Source organism: Mizuhopecten yessoensis, unplaced genomic scaffold (genome assembly GCF_002113885.1).
Source record: "Mizuhopecten yessoensis strain PY_sf001 unplaced genomic scaffold, ASM211388v2 scaffold2275, whole genome shotgun sequence".
Classification (NCBI taxonomy): Eukaryota; Metazoa; Mollusca; class Bivalvia; order Pectinida; family Pectinidae; genus Mizuhopecten; species Mizuhopecten yessoensis.
In genome coordinates, this window is record NW_018404465.1 from 638,883 (window position 1) to 664,152 (window position 25,270).

At 35.4% G+C, this 25,270-nt stretch overlaps 1 protein-coding gene across 1 annotated transcript; it reads right to left on the reverse strand.

Annotated features, from left to right (window-relative positions):
* Positions 1–22,366: 22,366 nt before the first annotated feature.
* Positions 22,367–22,909, reverse strand: LOC110445402 (proteoglycan 4-like). The gene has a single exon (XM_021489995.1). It carries the CDS (start codon positions 22,907–22,909, stop codon positions 22,367–22,369), a length of 543 nt encoding a protein of 180 aa, XP_021345670.1.
* Between the last annotated feature and the right edge of the window lie 2,361 nt (positions 22,910–25,270).

Consider the following 25,270-nt stretch of genomic DNA (forward strand, 5'->3'; position numbering starts at 1 on the left):
ATGATTTAAGCGAGTTAAAACAAAGTTGGTTTGAGCACAGAATCCATGTTTGAGCTTGAGAACGGTTTCATGAATAAGATTCATGAAATATGAATTATGATGAAATCTTACATTGCCAATTATTTAGAAAAAGCCTTGAAGAGACTAAAAGCCAAATACTGTTTTCAATGATTAAATTCGACTTTTTGATCGTTTGACATGATTTAAATGAGTTACAACCGTTCTCATGCTCAAGCATAGATTTTGTGTTCAAACCAACTTTCTTGTAACTCACTTAAATCAGTTCAAACGATCAAAAAGTCAAATGTAATCATTGAAAACAGTGTTTGGCTTTTAGTTTCTTCAAAGCTTTTCCCAAATCATTGGCAACATAAGATTTCATCGTAACTTATAATCGGAACAAGAAATTAAGCTGGAGCACAAATTCCAAGCATGAGAATGAAAACGGTTCCATGAATATGGGCCCTGGTCTCAGTTTATCAATCTTCATAAAATAAATCATTGGACATTCGAAGTAAGGCCCACCTGTGTGAGAAAGGAGTTTGCCGATGCAGAAAACCCATCAAAGTAAATATTTCCTGAAATATATGACAATTTCATCATTATAAAGTTAAAATATGAACCGCTGATATTTTAGTAATCATTAAAACTAAAACCATATATAAAAACCCTGATATCTTTTATGCACCCATTTATTTTTTTAGCAATCATTAAATATGTTTTTTTCCCAAAACTATAGTTTGTTAGTGTCTTTTTGTGTTGGTTCTGGATGGAAAGCCCACAGAGATTTCTTATGTGCGAGGAAACCGGAGTACCCGGGGAAAACTCACGTGGTCAGGCAGGTGACCAACTAACGTTCACGTTCTATCGAGGAATTGAACCCCGGTCGTTTTAATGAAAGGGCAGTGCGTTATCAACTCTGATGTTTATTACTGCAATTGTACCATTGTTCAGGTTTCGTGTGTTTATTTCGCCAACTAACTCAAGAAAATATATCCTTGATAAACCCTAACATCCTATTGTACCAGTTCACGGGTATCAAGTGTTTAGGAGACAACCACGACCACCAAAGTATCTCCGTGCTGTACCTAACTACCTTTTGTTCCATTTTTCCGGCAACCAGTCTTTAAAATTTGGCAATTCTAACCAAAGGATATATTTCTCTGATTCTCTAATGTACATAAATATCTATCGTAAAATTTTACAAGTCTCCAATGTTTATGTTGTCATAGCAACCGAAGAAATATTTCGGAGGTAGAGTTAACAAAGGGCATTTTAACGTGTTGTTTTAAAAGAACTGGCAGATTTGTACATTTTTATATACTTTTATGTTTTACAGCATTTTTAGATTAAAAAACCCCATGTTTTTGTCAGGGTTCTTCTATATGTCAGTTTGTTTCAGACTTACAGACTTTGTCTTAAGACTCAGCATTGTAACACTAATAAATGTAATATTTTAATTATTGATATTGTCTTCATTAGCTAAATGGAATAGGCAGCACATAGACTATGGGATTCAAGAATCTTTGACACCTCATACTGCTGACGAGATAGATTTCAAGATTGTTTGGAAAATTATAAATAAAAAAAACTGTCACATTGTGTTCATTACACTCATGCTACAACACAATGTAATCATTCTTGGAATAATTTTGAATGAGTTGGCACTCCGATAACGATATTTATTTAAATCATATTCCTTATGACTACATTAATAAAATAGAGGTTACTTAATGTAATCATGTGAAAACGACACATGGTCTATGAATCAGTTACATTTTGAAGAGAATTAAAGATATTGCATTGCATTTTAAGCAGTTTGGAGAAGTATAACATGGCAATAAATGATATTAATATATATTGATCTCCCACTTCATGTTTTGTTGGAGGGTTACTTAGGTATATACATGTATGTTAACTAATTTTCAATTTTATTCCCGCCCATTTCCTGGTTTTTTTTCAGGATGGCACTAGGTATTAACGTTTCATTTGCGTAAAACAACCTCCTGAAGAAGATACAAAAACACACAGGACGACAGGAACCGCCACAGAAACCGGAAAATTTAATCTTTTCTCTTGTGCATGGAGAAAAGAGACACATAAGGTATAAGAAAACATAATCGCAGAAAGAAAACGTGATGGGATATTTTTTGATTACCAGCCTCAAGTTCACATCATCTGTTACTTTGCTTATATTTTCCGTCATAGGAACATATGGTAGGCGATATCACGACGATGTCCATTTGTAACGAGGCTAGACTGTAAATGACAATTTTCTTGAATGTTACACCCTGCACAAATGGTATAGTAGCCAGGCTAGTCATACGTGCAATGGAAGACAAAGAAAAGATAAATGTTGATATGTTGTGTCAGAGTTGGATTAATCCCAGAGGATATCTCGGATGCCTGTGTAGCGCTTTTCCTTCCAGGATATATACATAGAACTTACGATGTTGCAGGGAACTAATGATGATACTGTCCATTTGTTGATGGAGCTAAGTTGGTGTCGACTTGATGGTACCACCTCACTGCTACGTAAAGTGATGGACAGAGAAAGGTTATGGCATCTCAACACGTCCAGTAATCTGACAGCAGGCTATCAGAGGTGACTTGGGATCAGCCAGGTGTAAACAGATACACCACGGAAAGAACAATGAACGATGATTGTGAGACAAGGAAGTGCGTATCACGATATCACAAATGCAAAATTAGAAATCAAAAATAATTACAGTCCCAACACACCAGGCCCCGTATTATTGAAACCGTTCTAGTGCTCAATCATGACATTGGTGCTCAGGCCATAATTCTTGATTTGATTATAAATTAATAAAACAATATAATTTTTTCAATGATTCGGTAAGAAATGGAAGAGACTTAAAGCCGAAAATAGTTTTCACTGTTTATTTTTTTACTTTTTGATTGTTTTACATGATTTAAGTGAGATACAAGAAAGCTGGTTTGAGCACAGAATCCATGCTGGAGCATAAGAACGGTTTCATGAATACGGGCCCTGGAAAAAGTCGAACTCTTTAAAAAAGAAAAGAAAAAAAGAAGGTTAATAAGACATAAAACGAGAAAGATATTACAATTTTTCACGACGAACCGAACTAGTTGCAATACATTCGAACATACGGAGTTGTATTTTGAATGGTTAGAAAACTTGTATTGTTTAGTGGGTCGGTACATGCATTGTTATCAACTTGCTATCACGTTTATAAATATCTATCATTTACGATTTACATTTATGTACTTATGTTGACACATGTTTGTTATGAAGTGATTGCTATTTTTGTTGTTAGTTGATTCATCTACACCTTCAAATTAGTCCGAAACGATTAGTGACCTTTATATACTGTATAAGCGAAACTTTTCGCGTTTTTTGCGTTTATTACATAAGCGAAAAAACATCAAGACGCGAATATTAATAACTTAGTAAGGTTAATGGGATATTTAGACATCAGAACTGTTGCCGACGCCACAATTTTCACACTGCGATCAGGTTCTCATTTACCTCTGACAAACATTTGAACTCTTCCAGTTCAATGGTTTGGATAGTTAATTATGAACATTCAGGGGTGAATGAGTAAAAGAACCAAAACGCAAATATTTCCGCACGCGAAAATTTCCGCTTTTACAGTATACTCATCTATACAACATATTTCGTATATATCAACTATACACAATTTTTAAAATTGATTTCTCTTAATATACCCACTGTACCAATCTGTGACAGAGCAATGAAATACCTACCTAGTCTATTGTCTATGCCCGTGTTTCCATCATTCAATTATCAACTCTATTTGCAGGTATATAGGAATGATAAAGCATTTTGTATAAGATCAAATACAGTGTACTATTTAAACCAATTCCAGGAAAACGATATCATGAACGAAGAAATATTACATATATACATCTGTATATATATATATATATATAATTTTAAATTGACGTAATGTCAATTTGCTTTTAAAGTGAGCTGATATCGATTTCAGGCGATCTTGATATACAAAGCATACCGTGAGAATGTCGTTGAGTTACACATACTTTACAGTTGTTCTGTCAGTGCTAAAATTATTTTGTTTACATCAACATGACTGACAGTGTGACCGCTATGTGATAGCAAAGAACACTTCAGTGTTAAAACTGTCTCCATTTCTCTCTATCGAACACACGGGGAGAAGACAAAACATGGGTTCACGCCCAATTGGCCCAGTTTTCACGATAAATTTGGAGCCTTACCACACAGAGACTGATATTTAATGCATTGTTAGTTTTTTTTCTTGATTTTGAATATCCTTTTTATAAAATTCTAAGATAACTATGCATGTTTCTATATCGTTCCACCAGATTTATTTTTATGTAAATCAATATAAGTATACATGTTTATCTTTGAAATGTTTATTTGAAACATATCTTATATTCTCCTCTACTTATTTGTGAATTAAAGACAGTAATGTTTTTCAAAATGGCGATTGTCAGCCCATCCCTCAGTTTGTACCGAAGGAGTGTGTTAGACCTATTATTATAAGGTTCCGCTCTGAGGATTTTCAAAAGAATGAAACATTTTAACTTAAAAGTAAAGCCACATTTCAACAGCGATACCATAGCACACAGACACATGTACAAGGCAAACGCGACCGTGACCCTAAATCTCGATCAGACACATGTATGTAAAACAATGTGCGGAGCTCAAAGAGGCCCGATAAGGGATATTCTGAATTTAAATATAATCGATTTGTTTTCTATCATTCGTTCGTAATGCTGTTTGTTCTTTTGGTCATTGATTTAGTGATTATTTCATGCTACTATTATTCAATATTAAAAATAGACATTTATCAGTGTATAGTTTTTACTTAAGATTTCTATAATATATATACAGTATTAAATCGTGTGTGAAATATTTGCTTATAATGTGTATGCAATTTGCAATATCATTGAATAATTATGCCTGTATGAATTTAATGTGTATGAAATGTTGAATATCATTGTAAATCATATCTGTATGTCTTAAATTTATATGCATTGTTGAATATCATTGTATGTCTTTAATGTGTATGTGATGTTGAATATCATTGAAAATCAGATCTGTATGCCTAAATTATGTAGAGAATAAATAAATAGAGAACAATACATGCCTTTTTCCATATCACACCCAGTATCAACCCGAGACTCCAATAACAGCCCGATGGCCGAAGGCCCGAGGGCTGATATTGGTCGAGGGTTGATACTGGATGTGATATTGAAAAAGGCATGTTTTATTCTGTTTATTGCATACTTTTTTTTATAAGATACGGATAGATCTTCTATCTAATGATCTATTTTTCTTTTTAAATTTTGAAAAACGAAAAATGTCATAAGGGTTCCGAATGACGTTGTTGGTGGTAGATGGGAACAATTAGAAGTGTTCCAAAAGGGGTGTGATATGTGTTTTGCGGACTGATACGGAGAGGGCTGATACGGGTTTAGGGGTGTGATACGGCGAAGGCTGATATCGGTTAAAGCAATTGTGTCGTATCGCATATACAAAAAAACCCGTATGTTTTAGTAAGTATGTAACAAATCCCATGAACCTACCTGTATATAATGTGGATTTAGTGTTACATTGTGTATGAAAAATATATGTCTGTATTTAGCTTGAATTGTGACGTATGTATGTCTTTCTAAATACTTTACAATAAGGCAATGTTGTATGTGATATGTATATATGAGTTTGTCATATCAAAAGTTTTACTTTCTACACAAACAATGTACGTATTAAACGTGTCGCAATGGTGCACTCAGTCCTACCTTGACAAAGGGACCATTCGGTTTTTAAACGTTGCGACGCGTTAATACGTACATTGTTTGTGGAGAAAGTAAAACTTTGACATCACATATATCCAAACTGGTGAATCTTATTGAAGATATGAATTTGTCATGTTTATAAAATGTGAAATATTTTATATAATATGTGTTTAAAATTTTAATGTGACGTGACGCTTTGCATATATGTATGCCTTTAATTTAAATATTATATAACGTATTGTCGACAGCCTCCTTCGTTATAATACAGACCATCCATCGGCGTACTACATACAGGGTGTACTGTAACCGTCATTAGAGATATGATATGCAATCTTTATAATAATGTTACATTATTGGTAAAATAAAAAAAAATATTAACCAATGAAAATAAGATATATAAATGTTAACGAAAATCGGACTGTTTTCATTTGATAACACTTTTTTTCAAATATTGATTAGTTTGGAAACAGTGAGTGTGCTATTAAGCTTTTCCAGTTTTGTTGACTACAATAATGAGGATGAGGACACCATATTGTTCAGGGGCTCCCCAACCCTGGCATCCCCTATCAAAACATGTATATTTAAATATATATCTGCTTGGAAGCAGTATATGTATATACATATTTATGAAAAAAATGGCTGGGGGAATAAAATATTTGAAAAAATAATTAATATAATAATAATAACGAAACATGTATAGAACCACTCTTATGTTGTACCAAGTATTGTCAGCTTAACGAATAAAGATAAAAGTAAAATAGGTGATATTTTCATAATTATTAACACTGAAAATCAAAAATATTTTATATGGGTTTAATTAAAATGATTTGAAAAAAACAAAATATTGAATTTGAAATCTTGACTTGTTTCATTCCGCTCCAGAAGACGTCGTTTGTTCAACAAGCTAATGCTTTGGCGAAGATTTTTTTTGTTACAAATATATCAATGTCTAAATGTTCAAAACAAATAACAGAATAATCCCCTGAAAACCAAGACTAATTTTTTAAGCGCGATCTGTCTGTTTCGACATCCTTTTGTCCTGTAAAATTAAAATTTTGTTTATATTGGCTGCAGATATAAAAATATGGTCATTTGAATTTACGAATTTAATATCGAAATTGCTGAATGGAAGAAAGACGAACGAATGAATAAACGAATGAGCGTGTATCACTGAATGAATGGATGAAAGAATTGAGAACGATCGAACGAATGAATGAATGAATAGTGAAATAAAAACATAGAGTAACTTAAACACAAAATTAATTCAAACGGTAATTAAATCAATGGATACGTGGCTGGTTAAATGTATGAATAAGTGAAACATTGAATGAATGAATGAATGAATGAATGAATGGTGAAGTAATAAATAATATAGATGGAGAAACATCAAAACAAAACTGATTAAACCGATGATTGAATAAATATCTGAAAGAATAAATGAATGAATGAATGAATAAATGAATGAATGAATGAATGACTAGTTAGATAGGTGTACGAGATCGTTTGGTTAACGTTACTATGCCGCCATCGTAATACAAGGTAAATACGGATTAACATCGTGAACCTAGATCAGCACAGTAAGGATTACATCAGCATGGTAATAGTTTTCATCAACTAAATTTAAGACGAAACAAAACTACGAGAGTGGCATTAAATTTATATATAAAAGTTTTATTTCAATTTTCCAATTTGTAATCAAAGAAAAGCAATTATATGTTTTACTGTAAGCAGACGGATGCTGCAATGCCAAAAACTAATTCAAACGAGAGCATTCCATTTAAATGTAAATTACACCTACTTTTCGCTCCATTTAAATATTTTCAGCATTTTTGTTTCAATTTCCATACAAAGGAATTAATGAAAACGTTATTTCTATTTCTCTAAAATTATTGTCACGTTATTGTACGAAGTGAAACACAGAACAAATAGTAAAACAAGTTCGCGTTAGGATAGCCTATTAACCTCGGTCACAATTGCGTTTATGACCTCTTTAATCCGATAACTGTAACGGGATCCTGGTCACAGTGCCTCCAACACTGAAAAACACCAGGTTTATAGGTCTATAAACCTTTAATAGAAGGTCATTCTCTAATGATAGCAATCTTATTATATTAATTGGAAAGGGAGATCAACCAACACAGGGGTTTATAAAATAAACTGTACATGGAAAGACATTTTCTATTGATATCATTTTTGGTATTTATCTATAAGAGAGATAACCCGACACAGGGTTAATAAAAAACTGTCGATGGAACAACATTCTCAAATAATAGCACTTTTGGTAACCTCATCTGGAGGGGAGATAATCCAATACTTGTGTTTATAAAAATATCAACTGTTGGAGGAGAGACGTTTTCTTTTGAAAACATTGTTTTGCATATCTATCTGAAAGGGAGGTTAACCAGTTTAGGGGTTTATGAAAATAAAGTATTGATGCGATGACATCCTCTAATAAAAACACTTTTGGAATAATCATCTGAAAGGGAGACAATTCAACACAGGGGGTTATAAGAAATTACTATTTTGGTTGTGGTAAGATATTTTCTATCAATATTTTTTTTTATAAATCATATTGATCTAGAAAGGGAGATAATCCAACACAAGGGTTAAATACTATAAAGTGTTAATGGCAGGACATTCTAAAATGAAAACACTTTCGGTAAACTTATTTGAAATGGAGGTAATCTATCACAAATGTTAATACACAAATTGATTGGTTGGTATTGGTAAATATATATTAGAGATGGATAATTATGTATGAATGACAATAAACTGGTGGTGGGCAGACATTCACCAAAGATGAGCTCTTTCAAAATCTGTGTTGAAATTAAATAGTCAAATGGCAAATTTCAGAATATAAATTCTGATTGCTTTTATTCATGGAACCATAATAAACAGCAAACTGTATCTCACTGCATGATCGTATGAGTTGATTCTTTTTTTTTGGCTATGTGCCAATTAGCAATCACAATGAATGTAAAACTATTTTTTGTGTCCATTTGTTACTCGTGAACATTATCTCTTGATTTCTATATTCTTTTGCCATAATTTGCTTTTAAGGTAAACAGAAAGGCGGGAAACAAAGAAATAACTTACACATCAATGTACACAGCTAGTATTATCGATCTGAGAACGATTGACCGTATCTGAACCGAGACATGACACTAGACACGAGTTCAACAGAGGACGCTAGGGACAAGTAGTGCCACACCGTCCAGCAGGGTATTAAACGTACACCTGTAATGTTCAACGAGTTCGGCCATCAGTGAGAAATCTCTTTTTCGTTTAATTGAATGTTGTATTCCCGTAGGTAACATAACAGGGTCGGAATAACCATCTCGAGACCAATTGTTATATAATACAAAACATTTAAACAGGTTAAACTAACCACAACCAACATCAAACACGCTAATGAAGTTGTGGAGTTCAGGGGTCAACGGCTGAGTAGATCTATTGCTTGAAGTATGTGGTCACGTGATGGCGGAAATTTTGATTCGATTGGAGTATTCCTGGAGATCCATCAATATAGAAATACGAGACATAAACGGAAGAAACTGGTAAATTGTTACATACTGCCTTATCAACATGTAGATACCAGAAATGTGATCGCTGTCTCTTCTCTAAATTTTGTAAAGTGGTAAGGTATGCTTTTACTGCTAATGATGTCTGAACGTAATAAGTGAACGTTTAACAAGTCGATAATTTAATTTTGGCTTTCACCAGCATTGTTCAGTTTGTCAATAATCCGCCTACAAACCTATTGATATAATACACAGGAACTACTTTTTTGTTGATAGAAAATTAATACGCAATTTTTCTTGATGAAAATAAGCAATAGCAAATAACTTGTGCTTTAAAAAGTCTTTCAAATGACGTCATGAAGGATGTCCAAAACATATGTTATAGTCTTGTTTGATCTTCCAGCTAACGAAAGAAAAAGCATGTTCTATTTTGGCATGTATCGCAGATTCATGCAAAAGGCACAGAGGTTTAATCGGCTAAACCAGAGCAAAACATTTCAGTCACTCTTTTATTAAGTTATACAAAAAAGCATATTAAAGATAATTCAATTGCTAAAAACCAGGCAAAATACATCAACTACTTATGTCAATTCCAACTTTTGTATAAACTTTGTGATGGCCAAAACAATTGATTGGGAATTAGTTATCACTGCAGTAATTAAAATATATCGTATGTAATTATGCATAATGAAAATGCATTGGGGACGGGGCATTTGATGACATTGTAGTCAAAATACACAGTAACCAAATAACGAGGTTTTCATCAATGCTATTGGGTATGATATCAAAATGTCCTTTGATTAAATCCGAAAACAGTTGCAACATTATTACCGACTAACCATCAACATCCATAACACATTTAAACAATGCATTGCAATATAAACTGTACTGCATAACCTTCATGTAAAAGTAATATTCAAACTTTTATGTACAAAATGACTTTCACGTCACACTGGAAGAAATAAACTAACAATATAATACCAGTTCAGCTCACATATTGCCCCTGGCCCGCAGAACCGATTTCGTGCACTGAGTAACCCCGCTGTAGTGATAACGATTGAAATCGACAGGATAGTTTACGTCGGCTTCGCTTGATACCGCCGCACATTTGGACCCCCTGAGAGTAATTACAAAGCTCGGAACCATGGTAACCGATTTTGATTACAATTCGTTTCAGTAGTTATCATTTTTTCCTTCAAAATAACCTTCTATTCGACGATATCTAGATATGCCACGACATCCCGTATAAAACCAGCCTCGTTCCCAGCGGTCTGCGACTGACGTCGGTTATTGTTTTGGACGAGGTTGGTGTTAGTTTCATTCGATATTCCCTTCATCTCAATTTCATTCGGAATATCTCGTTTAATCGAGAACTGCATTTGATATGCCAATAATCGAAATATGTAAGGACTGTATTTAGTCACGTGATTTAATCGCTGGTCTTCCGTGAAGACGATCGGAATTCAATCCTTAGGAAGGCAGTGGCGTTGTATGTGTGTCGTTTTACCTCCTCACAAAAGCTAAGGTCAAATGTCGAAAGTGTCCACTTTGAATAAGGTCATTTTAATGTGTAATTAAAGGTCAGGGGTGACTATCATACGGCTATTTCAGGTTGTGGTTTATTTCACTTAATGCCAGATGAAACAAATCGAGAAGCGGATATGCGTCAATTGTATCTATAACTTACTCGATATACACAACATCTAAACGATTACTGTACAAACTCGTTATACTGCCACAATTTGTCCAGAGAAATGTTGTCGTTAATAAGGGGTTTGGCGATAAACTGAGGAAAACATAAATAAAGGATCTTTCCAGAAAAAGCGAAAAAGGGACATTGAAGTTTGTTGGGGCCTCCTCAGACTTCTGTGTCCTAGCCTAAAGACATCAAAAAGACAAACATTGGCCCGCTGCCGCCATTTGTACATTCACGTTGTTCAGCTAGGTTTACCAAAGTTAGTGTTGTCCATACACGTATGGGCCTCCTGGGACGCTTCGTCACATCGCCGATAACCAGATCCGACGTCCAGAAACTACCAAGATCTTTTCAAACATTCATTGCGACGTTTGATTTCTTCAAGTCTATAGATGAAGAGTAAACGAGCATATCATTACACAAGACATGATCATAGCAATATCACCTCCCCAAGGGTTTGTATTGGCAAAATATCTGTACTGACGCAGTGTGGAGATCGGGTATAGCAACTCCGATTCCATTTTCTATATCGTTAGTGATAATTCTACCCTAACAACACTCTTTAAATGTTGGACATTTGAATTCTTAGTTACAGATATTTGGCAGAGGAGGCTCCAGTCAATATCCCTGGTGTGGTCAGCAGTATCGATGTGCCATGGGAAAAGGCAGTTTTCTCGTTACATTGTGGATCGATTTTGAAGGGAAAATATACATATTGACATTGTCGGACAAAATATGAGTATATTATTTATACTTATCGCGGTAAATTTGTGTGAATATTTTTTTGATACTATCGCACTTTGAGTGAGATATTTTACCAAAATGGGATGGTCAAATGACTAGGGCGTTAAGGGTCATTTCTGGCCTCATCGGGGATTTGAATTAGTTGTTATATTCATATTCGTGAATAAATGAAGTATGCAAATATCAAATATCAAATTCCTTTTACAACTAGTTTAGGAGATATGACATAACAAAAAGAGCCATAAACGCGCATGCGTGAATATCGTCTGTTGTGCCCTTTTTGGTTGAAAGTTGACAATTTTGAAGGAAATTAACAAAACACTACGCATGCGTATAAGGGAAACTATGCAAGAAAGATAGCCCCAATTAGCCATTATAATGTTTATAACTGAATTTGGTAAATAAATTCAAGTTGAAATTTTTACTTTTAATGAGGCCAAAAATGACCAAAAACGCCCCAAGTCCTTTGTAGTGTCAAATTTTGTGTTTGGCAACCCTGTGTGTCAAATTCTGGTTCTCTCCTATGCTTAAGCTGGTAATGGATGAATACTACGCAAAAAGAAAGACGGACATACTGATAGCAATGTGAAATTTTGGTGTTTAATAATTGCTTTTTCACTCTGAGTGCCAAATAAACCAAAATATGACCACATCCAAAATATCCCAAAATACAGTATAAAATTACAGTAAACCATTTACATTGGTATACATGACGTATACCAATATCATTGATAGTCTGAAAGGGTGGTCGGGTGGTGCAGTGGATAACGCACTCGCCTTTCACCAACGCGACCGGGGTTCGATTCCCCGATCGGACGTGCAAATATGATCACCTGCCCGACCACGTGGGTATTATCCAGGTACTCCGAATCCAGCCCAATACGACTCCCCGCACTATAACATCCGGGCCAACAACAGTGGTTAATATAAGTTGATTAACTTGTTTCATGATTGTTGTGAAATAAATGTAGTTTATATTGACTTGAATGAAGAAAGGTATACTCAGCATTTATTTCTTATTCAGGATAACACAGAGTTTTACATACTTTAGAAGAATATAACGTATTTCAGTAATTAGGGGAGAAAGAAAACTTAAAATCGGATGACAATAACAGGCGAATTTGTTTAAGATGAATGTGTATATTATGTATATTATTTATTTCCATATATAGTAATTATTCTAACGGGAATGGAACTATGTTTTCAGGATTAATATCTTGCATCTGTTTAATCAGCATAAGGCTAGTGCAACACTGTTGGTCCGCAAAAGTGAGGAATGCAATAGGTTCTGTCCTCAGGCCGGGACATACCAAAGTCCTTAAAATGGTAGTTGTTATTCCCTGTTTGACGTTCAGCATTAAGTGTAATGGCATCAACTTGTTTAGCCAATGTCAATATAATGTGACCGGGCGGAATGCTGTGCTGGGTGTCTTCGGTATGGTGTGTCATTGAAATAGCATTATAAAGTTGGCATCAGATCCGCGCTATCACAAGGAGGCAAGTACTGTCTCCAGCTCATCCACGCATATATAACACACATGGAGGCACGTCCTTAAATAGTCATAGCTGTTACTAGAACGTTAAGCAAAACAAAGTCAAACCAAACCTCGATGACACCCTGATTGGTCTGATCTCAACAGTTAACATCTAGTTAGGTGGTAACCTAACATTACAGTAATCACATACATCAGGTAATTCATACAGAAAGAGCTTTCTTCAACAAATTAAAAGCTTTCGTAGCGCTGCGTTTTAGTGCGCATTTTGTTTTGTTTACAAAATGTGGTTATTCTGCCCCAGGGAGAATAACATATCTGTGTTCACCTATAATTTAAGTCTTGTACAGAATGCTGTAATTTTACACATACTGTTTTTCTTGTTGCATTCTTAACCATCACTTTGTTGGTCGAGTGTTATGCTGTACTAACACCAATGTTTTATGAATACCGTTATTAGTGTGCTTTTTGGTTTTGTCTTGACTACCGCGATTCTTATTTTGAAAAAATGACATTACATGGATTTGACCTAGAGTGACATGGAGGTGTTGTCAATGAATCAAAGGACGCTTAACCTTCTGGAATACCTGGGCCCGTATTCATGAAACTGTTCTCATGCTCAAAGTCATATTTTGTGCTTAAGCCCATTTCTTATTTGGTGATAAAATAATGAAAAATTACATTTTGTCAATGATCTTGAAGAATTTGGCAGAGTCTTTGGGCTAAATACCATTTTCTTAGGTTTGAGCACAGAATCCACGCTTCAGCACTATAACAGTTTTAACAGTTTTACGGGCCCATGGCCTGAAACCGTTCTCATGCTCAAGCATGGATTTTGTGCTCTGACCTACTTTCTTGTAAATCACAAGATTTTGGTTTGGTTTGGGTTAGTATTGTTTAACGTTCTATCAACAGCTATGGTCATTTAAGGACGGCCTCCTCTGTGTACAAGATGCATGCGTGTAGGGTATGCGTGTGTGTTTTGGGAGGCTGCGATATGTTCATGTTTGCACTTTATCATGTCAAACGATTAAAAAGCCGAATATAAACATTGAAAACTGTATTTGGCTTTCTGTTGTCTCTTCATTTTTTTCCCAAATCATTGACAAAATAATATTTTATTTTTAAATATATTTCGGACAAAGAAATTAGGCTTGAACACAAATTTCATGCATTCTTTAACGCAAACACGGTCAAATCCATACTTATTTCCGAAATATATAACACTTCAGCCAATTAGAACTGAAGAGCTATTTGCACCAGCATTAAGTATGTACGGTTAGAATTGACCGTTGTTTTTGACCTGATGAGTAAGCAAAGCAAAAAATGAACAAAGTGTGGAGGAAATCGGTCGAACTGAAAAGCCCGCGTCCCCGTAAAGGGAAGGCCGACTATACACAGGGAAGTTATATTGTGGCATCAATCTTAGCTCTGTAATTGTATAATACTCCCTTATAACATATATCAATAGCACAGAATATGTATTTCAATTACAACCACCTCTCACTATCGATCGTGGGTTCATTATCCCATAGAATAAATACCAACCCATGAAGGGCCTCATAAACGATGGCATTAAACGTACAATCCGCTAGTTGATATTGGAATCTTGTTCCCAGTAACAAAGACGTCAAATTAGGTTATAAAACATACCGACCGCCATTTTCTCCCTTAACGTCAAGCCTGTATGCCACCATTTTGCGGCCAAGCTATTTATAGAGTAAATGCGATATCTTAATATGTGGTATAAATATCGGCATAATTACATGGTTTTTGTGCGGGCCTGTTATAGTGGGGAGAGTCTAGTGGAGGGATCCAGCTCTAGAACACAATTCCGGATCAGAGTGAGTAACCCGTAATTACAGTGGCCAGCCCGTATCTTTGTTTATGAGGCCAACTCAATAGCTACCATCATACAACGCTTAGGCCAGGCCAATGTCATTGTGTGTTTATAGGTGCTTTCATTTCTAGAATTTGACGTTAAAGGACTTAATGTCTTGAATTTAAAGGATGAGGAATCTCATTCAGGAAATTCTGAACACCGAAGTTAATTTAAAACCCAATAGCTAACATTATACAACACTCAGGCCAGGCCAATAATATTGTGCGTTAAGGTGACATTCAATATCAGTTTATAATAAAGAACTTTATTTCTTGAATTTAAAGGAGCATGAACTCATTCAGGAAAACTGATCATTGAAGACAAGTTCTAAACTCAAAAGCTCACATCTTAAAACACCTAGGCTAGGCCAATAACATTATGTATTCATCGTTTCGTGTTCATCTTATTTTTCAATTCTATACACAATTTCATTGGTGAGTCAATTCTTCAATTAAATTAATAGGAATCCAGTTAGGGAAAGATCAATTGCAAAAACTTGGTAGAAAACAAACTTAAAAAGTAGTTAGTTACTATCATAAAATACCAAAGTCGTGTTTGCTTGTTTGTTTGTGTGATTGGGGTTTAACGTTCTCGCAACAGCCAGGGTCATAGGAGGACGGGTGCCTAGGGAGACAACAGTCAGGGGCATAGGAGGACGGATGCCTAGGGAGACAACAGTCAGGGTCATAGGAGGACTGGTTCCTAGGGAGAAACAACAGCCAGGGTCATCGGAGGACGGGGGCCTAGGGAGAAACAACAGCCAGGGTCATAGGAGGACGGGGGCCTACGGAGAAACAACAGCCAGGGTCATAGGAGGACGGGTGCCTAGGGAGAAACAACAGCCAGGGTCATAGGAGGACGGATGCATAGGGAGACAACAGTCAGGGTCATAGGAGGACGGATGCCTAGGGAGACAACAGTCAGGGTCATAGGAGGACGGATACATAGGGAGACAACAGCCAGGGTCATAGTTGAACGGGTTCTTAGGGAGACAACAGCCATGGTCATATAAGGACGGGTGCCTAGGGAGACGGAATAAAACAGGTTTGTTCTTGTTTTTTTCAATGTTCCCTTAATAGAAGACGATGAACCAACGTTTGACTTCAACAAGTTTCTTCTGATAATTTCCATATCAAAATTAAAAAATTAGTATAATCATTAAAATATATCATACCTGAGCTAGCAACCAGGCCATAGCTATGCTTGTATACTACAAAACAAATCTCCCTATTGCAAGACCTTGTCCGAATCAGATTTTAATTTCAAGATTGCTGAGGATTAGGAATCCATATTTAACAGTTCAACCTGCAAACAGGGACCATCTTAGGAAGGTTTGTTATAAAGGTGGTCTTTTAACACAATTGGTTTGTAATAGAGATGGTCCCTCAACACAAGTGGTCTGTAATAGAGGTGGTATCTTAACACAGGTGGTCTGTAATAGAAATGGTCTCTTAACACAGATGGTCTGTTAAAGAGGTGGTCTTTTAACAAAGGTAGTCTGTAATAGAGGTGGTTTACTAACCCAGGTGGTCTGTAATATAAATGGTCTCTAAACACAGGTAGTCTGTTATAGAGGTGGTCTCTTAACACAAGTGGTTTGTAATAGAGGTGGTTTCTTAACACAATTGGTTTGTAATAGAGCTGGTGATGTCTCAACATAGGTAGTCTGTACCAGAGGTCGTTTACTAACACAGGTGATCTGTAATAGAAATGGTTTCGTAACACAGATGGTCTGTTAAAGAGGTGGTCTCTCAACAGAGGTGGTCTGTAAAAGAGATGGTCTCTTAACACGCAGATGGTCTTTTCACCAGGATTGATTGGCTATGTTCCTGGTTATGAAGTTTAAAATGATTGAAGAAATGAATACATTCTACATCATTCTAAACGATATAAAATGCAAAGTGCAATTGCACGGATGCCTGTAAATTATGATCACGTGACATGACATTCTCCTCCCTCTCAGGGATTGTAAAATAACGTCACAGAAAGGCTTGTTTCTCATACACTTGTATCATAGAAACAAGTATATATGTAATGGCCGTTAAATCGACGCTTGTAACCAATGAAAGCTTACGTCTCAATTGTATGTTTACGGCTGACACTTCGTCCATTTAGTGTCCGTTGGCCTTTCGATTGCCACTAGTCTACAAGGTCTACTAAATCCTTTCTGTAAAGCTCCACACCAATTATTTGTAAGTCTGTAAGCGGCACTGATCGCAAAAAGGCGTAAGGTTCAGACAATTTATTCTCACGCGTAGTTTAAGATGTAAGCGGCCTCGTTGTAAGAAAGAATATCGCCTGTAGACGATCTATCTTAGTGTTTTAGACAAGGCTTGGATTTTACTCCGACTATTCCGAAAATACCCGATCCCGTATTTCAATTAGACAGGGATATATCTGATGGTCGGTGTTACTTAATATTTTAAAACACAGCGTGATTTTTTCTCTGGCGTTCCCTTATCGATTTTCTAGCGCCTTTTTATTCATGACTAAATAACGATGAAATTTTGTTTTCACTGGTTATTAGATATTTTACGTGCTCATCTAAAATTACGTCAAAAAGTCACACTAATCGATGCACAATCAGACACATTTCATATTAATGATTTTTTCTTTTTCTTTTTCCCTCTTTCTCTCTCTCTCTCTCTTTCATAACAATAGAAAAAGAAAAATAATTTAAAAAAAAAAGGAAAGCAATAACATCATGTCAATAAATAAAAAACACAAAACAAATATCTTGAGGGTGTTATTTCAATAAAATAATTCTCTTTTGCATTTTATCTTATTTGATGTTAATCATAATAGGTTTAATTGTCTCGGGTCCTCAGACATGAAAAACCATTGTATTAAGAAATCGACCATACTTCACCGTTTAACGTTCATTAATTTCAAAAATGATAAAAATGAAGTTTACATAATTTATTACATGAAGGACCATACACATACCAGCTATCAAAGACTGAATTCACAAAATAAAGTGCGCATCTTGTTTTCTTTTGACGTTAATCGAGGAGGGCGAGAACGTTTGAAATACATTTTTAAATATCATCTTTAATCAATTCTGTGTTGAAATGAACTGCATCACTTACGTATAGTTTATCATGTTAGAATACATTTTGTATAATCAGTTTGAGGATTTAAAAAAGAGCAAGGATTGTCCGCTGTTGGACATAAAATGAACGTCATTTCCCTAGACAAAGGTCAACGTCATGAACGTGTCTTAATGTTGTGGTATTATTTGAGTTAGAGTTAAAAAATATTTCAAGAATATCTTTATTGAGGGAATGTCATGATTTGTACTGAAAGAAAAAAAAACCATTGAAAAGTTCCTTTTAAAGACAATTAAAACAGTAGTGGTTGTTTCACCGCGCAGTAAAATGTGTAATACCCCTACCTCCGACAATGGCCGCCATTCAGGATTATACAAACCTTAGAATGATAAATTAAGTAAAAATCTCTTGCGGTGGTTAGTTGGAATTTTTAAAAGATCGATAAAAAAAAAACTTTGACATTTAAATTATGTATGTACTGATACGGAAGTATTATAGGATGCTAAATTATAAAAATCATCAGCGCCATAAAATCATTTTCATAAAGCAATACAAAATTCATAACGTTCATTATCATGAATTTTTAATTTGTCTGAAATGGCAAATGTTGATTCCATCTTAAATCAATATAAGGGAGTCGAGCGGTATTTTAACAGACGGGTTGCCCTTATAAGGAAGAAAAGTGCCATTTTTACCAGCACGAGTGTTTCGCTTGACGGCAGGGGTCGCTGTGGTCGGTACTGCTCAGACCCCATAAAGACAACGTGTGTCTGTTCCTGACACTTCTAACTTTCCCCGCTCATTCTATCATTAATTATTTACCAGCGAAATAATTACTGTAATTTCGTAAATTCAATTTAGCCTCGTCCTCAGATTGATTGCAAAGCGCCTTGGTGATTTACACGCTGTAGTGGAACTCTTTCGGGTTGTCGCGCGCTTGCGATGTCTCGTTGAAGCGACGGGATGTTGTTGAGGTGGGGACTGTCTCGATGAGAAGCAGAGAGCGAGTGACGTCATGAAGTATCAGACATTTTAATGATAAATTGTACAGTATTCCGTATAACATCTACACTAGGATGTAACGCTCGTGGATTCAAACACACTTTTTTAAAACAAAAATAATGAATATTTACACGGAAAATACACGAAAAAGATTAAGATAATAATATAAAAAAATGCTTTCCATTTCATGGGTTACCATAGAAAGAATAGGTAAGTAAAGATAATGTATGACGTAGACTATCGGAGGGTCGATCAATATTAAACGATAATGACGACAAGGGTCAATGTCGTTGTAGTCCCAGAAATTTTAAGAAAAATATTGACTCTGTTCCATTATGATAAGTAAAATTTCATTATGTATATAGCATTTCTTTTATGTATAGAAGGATTTGAAGAATTGTTGGGACAATACGTCTTATTACCCTAGGGGATATTGTCTTCGATTAAAACAGAATTGAAAGGAAATCCGTTCCTGTTTTCATATATCAAGAAATAACATAGTATAGCTTACAACAGTAATACGTTTTAGAGTCTAGAATGGGAATTCGATTATTATAACATATGATTTCTTGTGCGAAAAAGTAATTGAAATTTGAAAAAGTCTTATACAGCTTAAGCACCTAGACTATACACAAATGTATCAGTGCATTCAGTAGTGAGGATATGACATTTCTCTGTTAATGTTTATCAACATAACGTATTTATTGTTATTACTTTACAGTTTCAATAAAATAAAAATAAAAACATGAATAACAATATAAAATAAATAAGTAAATTGAATTAATTAATTAAATAATTAACTACATAAGTTCTATATTTGAAATATATTTAAAATTAACAATATATAATAAGATAAAATAAATCAATCGGTGTTTCCTTAACACATTGTTTCTCCTTAACTCCCGTAGTTTACATTGTTTCTCCCCAACTCCCTAAGTTTACATTGTTTCTCCTTAACTCCCGTAGTTTACATTGTTTCTCCTGAACTCCCTAAGTTTACATTGTTTCTCCTGAACTCCCGTAGTTTACATTGTTTCTCCTTAACTCCCGTAGTTTACATTGTTTCTCCTTAACTCCCGTAGTTTACATTGTTTCTCCTTAACTCCCGTAGTTTACATTGTTTCTCCTTAACTCCCGTAGTTTACATTGTTTCTCCTTAACTCCCGTAGTTTACATTGTTTCTCCTTAACTCCCGTAGTTTACATTGTTTCTCCTTAACTCCCGTAGTTTACATTGTTTCTCCTTAACTCCCGTAGTTTACATTGTTTCTCCTTAACTCCCGTAGTTTACATTGTTTCTCCTTAACTCCCGTAGTTTACATTGTTTCTCCTTAACTCCCGTAGTTTACATTGTTTCTCCTTAACTCCCGTAGTTTACATTGTTTCTCCTTAACTCCCGTAGTTTACATTGTTTCTCCTTAACTCCCGTAGTTTACATTGTTTCTCCTTAACTCCCGTAGTTTACATTGTTTCTCCTTAACTCCCGTAGTTTACATTGTTTCTCCTTAACTCCCGTAGTTTACATTGTTTCTCCTTAACTCCCGTAGTTTACATTGTTTCTCCTTAACTCCCGTAGTTTACATTGTTTCTCCTTAACTCCCGTAGTTTACATTGTTTCTCCTTAACTCCCGTAGTTTACATTGTTTCTCCTTAACTCCCGTAGTTTACATTGTTTCTCCTTAACTCCCGTAGTTTACATTGTTTCTCCTTAACTCCCGTAGTTTACATTGTTTCTCCTTAACTCCCGTAGTTTACATTGTTTCTCCTTAACTCCCGTAGTTTACATTGTTTCTCCTTAACTCCCGTAGTTTACATTGTTTCTCCTTAACTCCCGTAGTTTACATTGTTTCTCCTTAACTCCCGTAGTTTACATTGTTTCTCCTTAACTCCCGTAGTTTACATTGTTTCTCCTTAACTCCCGTAGTTTACATTGTTTCTCCTTAACTCCCGTAGTTTACATTGTTTCTCCTTAACTCCCGTAGTTTACATTGTTTCTCCTTAACTCCCGTAGTTTACATTGTTTCTCCTTAACTCCCGTAGTTTACATTGTTTCTCCTTAACTCCCGTAGTTTACATTGTTTCTCCTTAACTCCCGTAGTTTACATTGTTTCTCCTTAACTCCCGTAGTTTACATTGTTTCTCCTTAACTCCCGTAGTTTACATTGTTTCTCCTTAACTCCCGTAGTTTACATTGTTTCTCCTTAACTCCCGTAGTTTACATTGTTTCTCCTTAACTCCCGTAGTTTACATTGTTTCTCCTTAACTCCCGTAGTTTACATTGTTTCTCCTTAACTCCCGTAGTTTACATTGTTTCTCCTTAACTCCCGTAGTTTACATTGTTTCTCCTTAACTCCCGTAGTTTACATTGTTTCTCCTTAACTCCCGTAGTTTACATTGTTTCTCCTTAACTCCCGTAGTTTACATTGTTTCTCCTTAACTCCCGTAGTTTACATTGTTTCTCCTTAACTCCCGTAGTTTACATTGTTTCTCCTTAACTCCCGTAGTTTACATTGTTTCTCCTTAACTCCCGTAGTTTACATTGTTTCTCCTTAACTCCCGTAGTTTACATTGTTTCTCCTTAACTCCCGTAGTTTACATTGTTTCTCCTTAACTCCCGTAGTTTACATTGTTTCTCCTTAACTCCCGTAGTTTACATTGTTTCTCCTTAACTCCCGTAGTTTACATTGTTTCTCCTTAACTCCCGTAGTTTACATTGTTTCTCCTTAACTCCCGTAGTTTACATTGTTTCTCCTTAACTCCCGTAGTTTACATTGTTTCTCCTTAACTCCCGTAGTTTACATTGTTTCTCCTTAACTCCCGTAGTTTACATTGTTTCTCCTTAACTCCCGTAGTTTACATTGTTTCTCCTTAACTCCCGTAGTTCTCATACTAATGTAGTTTAACTAATGTAGTTTACATTTTCGTATTGTTTCCATTGTTTCATTGTCTCCTTAACTCCTGTAGCTTTTATTGTTTAGATGTGTCTTTAGTTCCCGTTGTTTCCTTAGCTTTTGTTGTCTCCATATTCTTGTTGCTTCCATAGTTTCGATTTCTCTTTAAATCCTGTTTTTTTACCATAATTTGTTGTCCTCTTGTTTACTGTATTTTTAATTGTTTGGCGGTTTTTTATAACTTCTTGTTTCCTTATTTGTCGGTGTCTTCTTAATTTCTATTGTATCCATTGCTTTTCTTTGTCTACTTAACTCCTGGCGTGTCCATTCTTTCAACATTTCCATTGTTTTTATGTCGCCTAAATTCCTGTTGTTTCCAATATTTTGCTGTTTCCTTGTTTGCCGTTGTTTCCTTGTTTGCCGTCGTTTCCTTGTTTGCTGTTGTTTCCTTGTTAGCCGTTGTTTCCTTGTTAGCCGTTGTTTCCTTGTAAGCCGTTGTTTCCTTGTTAGCCGTTTTTTCCTTGTTAGCCGTTGTTTCCTTGTTAGCCGTTGTTTCCTTGTTAGCCGTCGTTTCCTTGTTAGCCGTTGTTTCCTTGTTTGCCGTTGTTTCCTTGTTAGGCGTTGTTTCCTTGTTTGCCGTTGTTTCCTTGTTGGCCGTTGTTTCCTTGTTAGCCGTTGTTTCCTTGTAAGCCGTTGTTTCCTTGTTAGCCGTCGTTTCCTTGTTTGCCGTTGTTTCCTTGTTTGCTGTTGTTTCCTTGTTTGCTGTTGTTTCCTTGTTAGCCGTTGTTTCCTTGTTAGCCGTCGTTTCCTTGTTTGCCGTTGTTTCCTTGTTTGCCGTTGTTTTCATTATTTTGTTGTTTCCTTGTTTGCCGTTGTTTTCATTATTTTGGTGTTTCCTTGTTTGCTGCTGTTTTCATTATTTTTGTATCTCCTTCTGGTCTGTTGTCACTATTTCTGTGTCCTTAGTTCTGGTCCCTACGACTTTTAACCCCGATTATATTTTACAATCTAACCATAAACCATCAGTAACAATAACACCCAGCTCTATAGTATCTGCCAACACATCCAACACATTGGGACTCATTTACATGGATTCATTCTACCCGTATGCAATCATCTACATAACTTGTCTTCAGCAAAACGAGGGGAAATGTCCAACCGAGGAAATACTTTAACATAATGATCAAGTGAATTATGTCATAAAATTACATCCGTAAAAAGATTATTTACAAATTCTAAAATAATATATATATTACATTACAGTACGCATATGATATTATATTTATTATTTGATAAATAAAATACACGTATTACGTAACGTTGATGGCAGAATCAAACTTTGTCATAATTGTTGTTGAAAAAGTGCTAATATTTTATTTGTATTTATTCATATTATTGACATTTTGCATGTTCTCATCATACACACATGTAGCCTTTTTAAATGAGATTGAACTATTTTAAAATGCAAAATTGCAATTATTCTTAAATAAAATGTTTATAACTGAGGGGTATTGAATGCCATTGTCCTGGATGAAATTAGTGACACCCTTCTTTTGGTGATTTCAGCGTCGAAAGAAGGAAAAATGCTTTATTCGAACAGTATGGTAACAATATGTATTGACTGGCATGTGATAGCGCCATACTCTACCCATCAGTTAACAAGAAGATACATGTAGAGGTATCAAAAGTAGCGTCGATACCCCAGGATACAATCGGATCTCAAATCGGTGCAAAAACATGAAAATCGAATTAAAGAGAAACAAAAACAACAGGAAGGATGACATGGATTATAATAAAACGGAGGGGAAATATGATGTTCCGGAATACAAAGGGTTTCCTACACCGAATGTGAGTTCCTTCAATATGTCTGTCATCACTTACAGGACAGTGTGTGGTCACCAAGAATGTATTGCACAATGAAATATTCTCAAAATACATTGAAATAGTTGATGGGTATCTGATCACGTGGTTGAGGGTTATGAATACATTATGTTTTCCTGTTTAAAAAGCTTACGGAAATCTCAACTGATACTAAGAAAGCATGGGGAAACGGAGGCTCCTAAAGGGTCAGCTTGCAACGTAAATACATACATGTATATTTTTTTCACAGACACTATTTAAGTTTATATATTTTTTTTTATATGAAACATGTTTAATATTGGTAAAATAGATTGAAAACCTTGTGCTACCTCAGTAAATGTATAGGTGATACTACAAATATCATCTTCATTCAAATACGTCACTTCTTTAGCAAACAAACGGATAGATAATAAGGAAGATATGCACATCATATAAACTGTAAAAAACACTAACAAGGTCTTAATAAAACTAGTGGTAGAATCCAATTTTAGTCTCGGTGTTAACAAGATTATTAGTTATATAAATCAAATTCACGCCTACTCTTGAAGCCCAAAAGGCATATCGAGTACCAATTAAAACGCATCCAGGACCGGGAAGGATTGTATCTAACAGCATGTAATAAAACCGTCAAGAAATTCGAAATCCCATTTTTAGTAGTAGAGAGGGAGACATATTTGTGCTCCGTTATCCGATGTTCTATATTGGAGGCAGGGATTGGAGTGATGAATATCAAACCAGTATTAAATCACCGCATTGGACGTGCGTCATCAAATTGTCGGATGCATAGTAGACATAACCTTTGCTATCTTCCCTGTTTTTAGAAGAAGTTGACATTCAGTTGAAACTCTAATGACACATTAAAACATTGACTATATATGGTATGATTGACCCAAAGGCCGACGGAATCCGATCCAGAGCTAGGGACTTTTTTTTTTTTTTTTTTTTTTTTTTTTTTTTTTTTTTTTTTNCTTCAAAAATAAATATTACCTAACATCAAATGAAACACATTCGTGTCTGGTAACACTCAAAAGTTTGTTTATGCTTTGTGCGTCATATTAACAGCTATGACCATTTAAGGACGTGCCAGGTTTTGGTGGTGGAGGAAAGCCGGAGTTCCCGGAGAAAAACCACCGACCTACGGCCAGTGCCTGGCGACTACCCCACGTAGGTCTCGAACCCGCGACCCAGTGGTGGAGGGCTAGTGGTAGCAGAATGTCAGACGCCTTAACCACTTGGCCACCGCGGTCACACACTCAAAAGCAAAGTCAGATTCAAAATTCATGAAATACACAAGAAACACAAGAAACGCATATTTGAAAAATTTGCATTAAGAACAAAAATAATATCC

What these genes read in the sequence shown, in the direction of transcription:
- LOC110445402 (XM_021489995.1), bottom strand. Translation starts at nt 22,909, where the DNA reads ATGAAAACAACGGCAAACAAGGAAACAACGGCAAACAAGGAAACGACG.